This window comes from Polypterus senegalus, chromosome 3 (assembly GCF_016835505.1).
Source record: "Polypterus senegalus isolate Bchr_013 chromosome 3, ASM1683550v1, whole genome shotgun sequence".
In the NCBI taxonomy this organism is placed as follows: domain Eukaryota; kingdom Metazoa; phylum Chordata; class Cladistia; order Polypteriformes; family Polypteridae; genus Polypterus; species Polypterus senegalus.
The window spans coordinates 81,570,306-81,578,975 of record NC_053156.1 but is presented as its reverse complement, the minus strand read 5'-3'; the positions used below and the strand labels follow the sequence as shown (position 1 = coordinate 81,578,975).

Below are 8,670 nucleotides of genomic sequence, written 5' to 3'. Positions count from 1 at the left end.
TGATGGAGCATTGGCCTGCATAAAAATCATGGTCTTTTTCCTGTATCACTGTTTGAAGAAAGTGTCTTCGAAAAACTGGCAGTAGGTCAACTAGCTCATCTTTAAAAATACCAGCTCATACCAGTACCCCACCTCCACGTTGGAGTGGAGCTCTGTGCCCATTACTGCTCCACAGGTCCATCCATCTGGTCCATCAAGAGTCACTCTCATCTCATCGGTCCATAAAACCTTTGAAAAAAATCTGTCTTCAGATATTTCTTGACCCAGTTTTGACGTTTCAACTTATGTTTCTTGTTCAGTGGTGGTTGGGTTTCAGCCCTCCTTACCTTGGCCATGTCTTTGAGCACTGAACACCTTGTACTTCTGGGCACTCCAGGTAGGTTGCAGCTCTGGAATATGAAAGTACTGGACGATAATGCGTTCCTGGTAGCTTCACGTTTGATTCTTCTCAAATCTTTGGCAGCTAATTTGCGTCTTTTGTTCTCAACACGTTTCTTGCGACCCTGTTGACTATTTGCAACAAAATGTTTGATGGTTCTGTGATCACACACCAATATCTTAGCAATTCCAAAAGTGCTGCATCCCTCTGAAAGACTTTTTACAATTTTTGACTTTTCAGAGTCAGTTAAATCTCTTTTTTGACCCATTTTGCCTGAGGAAAACTAGCTGCCTAATAATTCTGCACACCTTGATATAGGGTGTTGATCTCCTTAGGCCACACCCTCCCTCATTACACAAATACACATCACCTGACGTGCTTAAATCCAATAAGCATTCAAGTTAATACAGCTTGGAGTTGGAATATACGCATAAAAATGATGATATGGTCAAAATACTCACTTGCCTAATAATTGTGCACACAGTGTATAGTCAACCAATCCACTATAAGATTATAGGATATGCATCAGATACATTTTTAACCTGTTAAAATTTAAATGCTATTACTTTTTAATGCAGTAAGGTGTCCTTTACTATTTTCAACTTACAACCCTCATTTTTTTTTTTTAAATATGGTTTTGGTTACTATAACAGTGTACAACTATTTGCCCCTTCCTGATTTCTTATTCTTTTGCATGTTTGTCACACAAAATGTTTCTGATCATCAAACACATTTAACCATTAGTCAAATATAACACAAGTAAACACAGAATGCAGTTTTTAAATGATGGTTTTTATTATTTAGGGAGAAAAAAAAATCCAAACCTACATGGCCCTGTGTGAAAAAGTAATTGCCCCCTGAACCTAATAACTGGTTGGGCCACCCTTAGCAGCAATAACTGCAATCAAGCGTTTGCGATAACTTGCAATGAGTCTTTTACAGCGCTCTGGGGGAATTTTGGCCCACTCATCTTTGCAGAATTGTTGTAATTCAGCTTTATTTGAGGGTTTTCTAGCATGAACCGCCTTTTTAAGGTCATGCCATAGCATCTCAATTGGATTTAGGTCAGGACCTTGACTAGGCCACTCCAAAGTCTTCATTTTGTTTATCTTCAGCCATTCAGAGGTGGATTTGCTGGTGTGTTTTGGGTCATTGTCCTGTTGCAGCACCCAAGATCGCTTCAGCTTGAGTTGACGAACAGATGGGCGGACATTCTCCTTCAGGATTTTTTGTTAGACAGTAGAATTCATGGTTCCATCTATCACAGCAAGCCTTCCAGGTCCTGAAGCAGCAAAACAACCCCAGACCATCACACTACCACCACCATATTTTACTGTTGGTATGATGTTCTTTTTCTGAAATGCTGTGTTCCTTTTACGCCAGATGTAACGGGACATTTGCCTTCCAAAAAGTTCAACTTTTGTCTCATCAGTCCACAAGGTATTTTCCCAAAAGTCTTGGCAATCATTGAGATGTTTCTTAGCAAAATTGAGACGAGCCCTAATGTTCTTTTTGCTTAACAGTGGTTTTGCGTCTTGGAAATCTGCCATGCAGGCCGTTTTGCCAAGTCTCTTTCTTATGGTGGAGTCGTGAACACTGACCTTAATTGAGGCAAGTGAGGCCTGCAGTTCTTTAGACGTTGTCCTGGGGTCTTTTGTGACCTCTCGGATGAGTCGTCTCTGCACTCTTGGGGTAATTTTGGTCGGCCGGCCAATCCTGGAATGGTTCACCACTGTTCCATGTTTTTGCCATTTGTGGATAATTGCTCTAAATTGTGGTTCGCTGGAGTCCCAAAGCTTTAGAAATGGCTTTATAACCTTTACCAGACTGATAGATCTCAATTACTTCTGTTCTCATTTGTTCCTGAATTTCTTTGGATCTTGGCATGATGTCTAGCTTTTGAGGTGCTTTTGGTCTACTTCTCTGTGTCAGGCAGCTCCTATTTAAGTGATTTCTTGATTGCAACAGGTGTGGCAGTAATCAGGCCTGGGGGTGGCTACGGAAATTGAACTCAGGTGTGATACACCACAGTTAGGTTATTTTTTTAACAAGGGGCAATTACTTTTTCACACAGGGCCATGTAGGTTTGGATTTTTTTTCTCCCTAAATAATAAAAACCATCATTTAAAAACTGCATTCTGTGTTTACTTGTGTTATATTTGACTAATGGTTAAATGTGTTTGATGATCAGAAACATTTTGTGTGACAAACATGCAAAAGAATAAGAAATCAGGAAGGGGACAAATAGTTTTTCACACCACTGTATATAAAGAAACTTAAAACTGATGCAAAAGGTACAGATCACAGATCAAACTGACAGATCTCAAGCATTTTGGTGACAACACACAGCACTGCAAGGTAGTATTAAAAATGCACCCATCTATCCCTTTGCTTAACTAATTGCATATTTTCTTCCTTACTAAAGCGCAATCAGTTTTGATTACAGAAAGTGGGTCTTGTTAAAGAAATCACCAGCAGATTTTTAACAAAAAAACAGATGTTACCTCAGGTATAGACCGCAACAAATTTTAATAGTACATGAAATTTACATTGTTTAAGGGGAAAAAAAAAATTTGGATGTAACCGTCAGTAGGCTTTTTCGCTCTAGTAACCAAGGTACCCAAATTATTCAATACCATTTCAGAAATTATTTACCACTCTGATTCTGATCTTTCTGATCATAAAATAGGTCATTATGATAGCAACTGATGAGAAGAATTCAAAATTAATTGCAAAATTATGGTATTTGAGGATTCCTCTGGAGTGCCTCTTTCTCTTGTACGATTTGGGTCAAAAACTAATCAGCACATTGTCATCTACTAACAGGCTTAACTTTCGAGTTTGGTATTTTTTCTGTCCAGCTGTTTTTGCTGTAGATCATGCTCAAGAAACAGTGACACACAGATACACACCCATCATCAAGGCACCAATAGTTTCAGTATCGGGGACCTTAAAACATTTAGAATCTAAAGCTTTTGCTCCTCTCCTATTGACGATAGGTTATGATGGAGAAGGGTGCAAACAAAAACAAGCAAAGATTTAATTTATAATTTTTAGGAACATAACTATCAGTGGTAAAATCCTGTAAGTAAAAAATGAAGCACACCCTCCATTCAGTAAGTTGCAGAAGGACCAGTTAATAGAATCTGGCATTGCAAAAGCATTTTTATATACAGACCTCTTTAGGACTTTTGGACTAGGTTTAGGTCATTTCAAAGTTATAAACTTTTTTTTTTTTTTAAACAATTTGTTCAAAGACTTGTGTGCTTTATCATCACTGTAATGCTGCATGACCCACCTTTGCTTGAACTTTGTCTTTCAGAAAGATGAAGTCACATTTTTCTCTAGTATACTCTGTTATGGTGTGAAATTCATGGCAGACTCAATAATAAAGATTCACTTACTGGGTCACTAAAGTAAAACTCCTAAAACCCCAGCCCACCATATTTAATACCTGCTAAAAGATTCCAAGATTCAAAGATACTAGCTAATTTCCATGAATATGTCACTTTGACCAACAACTCCACTTTCATCTCATTTTAAGTTGACATTGTTCTAGATCCTTTTCACTGTGCAGCTTTGCCAAAAATCTAACCTTACAACACTGTTTTAAATTTGGCAGCTTTTCCATCCATTAAAATATTTCCGGATGATAAATCCATGAAGTTTGACATAAGCCATTAAGGTAGGAATTCACAGAGACTTTTTATAGCCTTAAAATCACAGGACATATTTGCCAGGAAAGCCACTTTAGGTGGACTGCAAACTGTCTTGAATTTTGTGCCTTCTTTACCTGTACATGGCTTCTAAAAATCTTTGAGACTAAGATCTGAGATATACACCGAGCTAGTTAAAAATAATTTACTTATATTAAAACTTAAAAGTTTTGTTATACATACTTCCAGATGATCCAGTAATTATTTGCAGAAGCTGTAGTGCTCCTAATTTTACATACTGTCTTGACTAACATCAAAAGGGGGCCCAGGTACTTACATTTTCAAACAAGGGAATTTAGATGTTGGCTGATATTTTTTAATGCATACTTATAAATGAAATACAAATACTCCTTTGTAAGTGGAGCTTCCTGTTTACTATAAAAAAGACTTAATAAGGAACATCTTACTTGAAATAGTGAAATCTGATACTGGGCCTTGTCAATCTAATCTGTCAAACGGCCAAAAGAATGACTAAAACTGTGTGCCACTATCACTGAAGCAGTTTGTGCTTTCACAGACATACAAATCCATTGTTGCGTAACTGATGTACAGTAATTTATTGATATTCTCTAAAACACCATAAACGCCACAATGAAGTTAATATTATGCAGGTTCATTTATAATACTATGGTGTTCATTAATGAAAACTTATGCGTTACATTCAGATAACTGAGATAATTCCTCATTTATGTAGATGTAGTTGTGCTCCGTTTTTGGTTAATCTGCATTTTGTACCGATTACAGTTTTGTGGTGGTGCCTCTTTCTCATAACTTTTTCTATTAACACTTCTGCTTAAACTTGACATTAAAGAAAAAACAACAAATACTTAAATAGCTTTTCTTCTTTTATTAAATGTTTGATTATCACATGTAAACCTTTTTTTAAATATCGCACACAAAGAACACACCACGGTACCAAAACAGTCATACACATTTTTACAGCACTTATTTATAAGTATTAAAATATAGAAACACTTGTTCTTGCAAATATTTTTTAAAAACTACCCTTTCAATCAAAATCTTTTAATTTCCATTCTGTCATTCTCAGCTCAGCTTTTAATAATGATAATTCTTGGAGAATATTGGCCTAGAAGAAAATGTTTCAATATAAGCAGATTAACTGTCAATCTGACAGGGCTCTGGGTTTGAATTTGAGAAGATTTAAAAGTGAAAATTAAAATCTTATGATGTGAGCAAAAACAACTTATGTTGTGACAGTTCAGTGTATAAAGAAAATCCGAGAACCCCCAGAATGAAATGTAGCCCACTTGTTTACAGCTGAAGGCAGCATATAATACTAACAAAATGCTAGATTTTGCATTTTGCCCCGAGACACATTTCTTCTTTTGACACGGCACCAATATGAAACCAAAACAAAATCAGTAATATGCCTGATGATTGCTTGCTTTACTGTTTTGCTTTTATATATTATCACCGCTGCATACTTCCTTTTGTCATCTCTTACAGCAAACACTATTGCCACAGCCATCTGCATACAGAGGAAAACTTGCATGTCTCAACTTTTAAGCACTTTGAAACAAATCACAACTTTCATGGTGGGATTAGTCACCTATAGTGATGGCTAAAAACACAAAACAAAAACAGTGATCACCAAAATGTCTGGTTATCTGCAACAAGGAAAACAGCAGCAAAACAGCTGTCGGCAGGGGTTCTTTTTTTTGTATTCCACAGCTTTCTTGATGTGAGTCATGGCCTCACCAAGATAGTCCTCAGTACGTTGAACATTCATTTCAATATTGTTAAGCATGCTTCCTTGCTCCTCCACCAGCAACGCCATTTGAAAGAACAAGTCATGAACGTCGCGGATGCGACTCTCAAGGTCCAGTAACTCCTTATGTCTGTTCTCAATTTCGTTGAGGGCAGAGCGAGCTGCCTTTCCATCTGTCAGAAGGTTTTCAGAGAAAACATCCCACTTCCCTTTTTCAATCATATCCTCAAGCTGATCTCCAGAGACATCTTTTCCCATGATTTCCAACTGACGCTGAATTCTGATTTTGCAGTTCTCCCGCTGACTCATCTCTGCTTCATTATATTCAAACATGGCATCACGAAATCCATTTGTCAGAGATACAAGCTGTGCCCGTACAATACGAGCTAGTGCAGAATTGACGCCATATTTTTCTTCAATCTCTTTACTGGAAGCCTCCATCTTTTGTAGCCGTTTGTAGACTCCCTCACCCCTGGTCTTGATATCACGGGCAATACTGTTGGAATCTCTCTTGATGCTACTGATACGGCGCATGGAGGTAAGGAAACGAGTGTTTTGTTTCCCAAGCCTCTTAACCTCCATTTTAAGGAGATCATTTTCTCGACGCAAGGAATGAACTTCTTTGAACAAAACATCCATGATATGATCCTCATCAAACAAGATGGCTTCCTGAACCAGTTCCCCATTGTCTGTTTCATCATTAGTTAGTTTATCAGTAGAATTATCACAGAAATTCTGAAGATCACCAAGTCGATCTTTCATTTTTCCTGCAGGGAGAAATAAGATACAATAGTATGCATGACAAAAAAACAGGAGCAGATAAACACACACACACTAGTATTAACATTAGGGTAAAACTGTAGTGAAGCACAGCATATTCATTTCTTAATTTTGACTATTTGTTACATTTATTTCAAAATAAATTTCATTTATTTTTGAAAAGTGCTCTTCTCGGAGTTTAGGCTCAGAGCATAATATCAAATGTTCAGGTACAATACAAATTACAAAACCTACGCACTGTATTCTGTACACATTAGAACACTGGACTTTTTTGACAAGAACAGGCCATTCACCCTAAAAATGCTTGCCAGTCTTATCCACTTAATTCCTCCAAAATAACATCAAGTCTAGTTTTGAAGTTGCCTAAAGTCCTACTCTCCACCACACTAATTGGTAACTTATTCTATGTGGCAATGTTCTGTGTGAAGACATACTTGCTAATTTTTGTGTGAAATTTATACTTAAAGTTTCCAGCTGTGTTCTTGTTCAACTCATTCAAGGCATGAACCCCTGTACGAATTCCTTTTACAAATTTAAAGACTTCAGTCCAGTCACTTCTTAATCTCTATTTGCTTAAACTATAAAGGTTCAACTCCTTCAACCTTTCTTCATAACTAAAACCCTGCAGTCCTGGAATCAGCCTAGTTGCTCTATGCTGAACTTTTTCATTATAAAACATAAGCATTATTATTATGATGCTTGCATGACAATAATGTCCGATAAGCCTATAAACATAATACAGATTATTTTGAATGCACAGTAGAGGAAGCAATTTCAAACTGATGAATATAAATGGATCCTAAAAAAGTATGTCTATTAATACTGTCATTGAGACATGGCTACCTGAAAAACAACAAGAACTACAACAACTCAAAACAACAACTCTAGTCATACCTTGAGAAAACAAACATTTGTGCGGTCCATGGTCAGTTATAACTCAAATTTATAGACAAAGTCAGACACAGTAACAGTTGTGGAGAACAAGGTCCACTGGCCACTCATGCTCTCTCACTAAAGTCTACAACAAAAGGGGTGGGAGGGACACACTGGCCATTTTCTTAGCTTGTTTACTTCATAGTTATCAAAATATTATTCATATTCATACTGTACAGTACATGGCAAGGTTTTATGACAGTACTACCTATCTGCAGCTAAATATGCTGTCCATATTCATCTCTTGCCGTGAAAAAAATATTTATGCTATTAGGATGCTTCATTCAGAAAAAAAATATTGGGTTTGATTTGTTGCTGATGCTTGGATATATTTATCAACAGAACTGGAGGATCCTCCTTCAACTACATCACTAATTAAATTTTACCGTGAGAATAATAATTTTAAAAGTGAGACTTACTCTCCTTTAAATTCAGAAATAAAACACAAAACTTTTGGTTTTCTACACTGTCAGAGCTTCTATTTCAATCTTAGATATATAAAAAAAAATTAAATGGCTTAGCAAATCATATATAGAGAAGTTACTTCAAACAGAATGAACCATTAAAATGATTTACTGTAGAACTGTTCAATTGCTACTCTAACCTCAATTAAAACATGGTAGTAAGAATCATAACTAGAACCAAGGCCAAACTAATTACTAGCCTAATTCTGTTTAGAAATAATTTGAATATTCATCATTTGACTAATAAAACCATAAATGGCCAAATCCCCACCTCACTCTCTATATAATACAGAGCTCTTAAGATGAAGACCTGTTTAAATTTCCAAAGATAAGACTTGCATCATATAACCAAAGGCCTGCCTAAATTTAAGGAGTCCCACTGGTCTCAGCATTACACTCAAACAGAGAGTCTTCTGTTTAATCTAAACAAACATTTACTTGAGCTGCTGAAAAAAATCAATGTTACTTTAAAGTTTCTATGAAAATATTCTTGACAGTTCTTCTTAACTTCTAAACAACTAATGGTAGTGAATACAGCTGCTGTCTTTCTGATCAGGATATACCCCTCTGGCATTGGAACACGAGTCACCAGATCACCACCAATGACAGGCCCAGTCTTTCACATTCTTTGTATTTTTCTGGTCATCAATGTTTGCTTGTGCCACAGTG

General features: G+C 36.6%; 1 protein-coding gene across 5 annotated transcripts in view; it reads right to left on the bottom strand.

Moving 5' to 3' along the window:
- Positions 1-4,922: 4,922 nt before the first annotated feature.
- Positions 4,923-8,670, bottom strand: part of stx11a (syntaxin 11a) — a 53,220-nt gene continuing 49,472 nt past the window's right edge. For all 5 annotated transcript variants that reach the window (XM_039747513.1, XM_039747511.1, XM_039747514.1 and 2 more), the window contains exon 2: positions 4,923-6,591. In XM_039747513.1, coding sequence (XP_039603447.1) covers positions 5,720-6,586 — 867 coding nt within the window. In that variant the 5' untranslated portion in view covers positions 6,587-6,591 and the 3' untranslated portion in view covers positions 4,923-5,719. The remainder of the gene's footprint in view (positions 6,592-8,670) is intronic.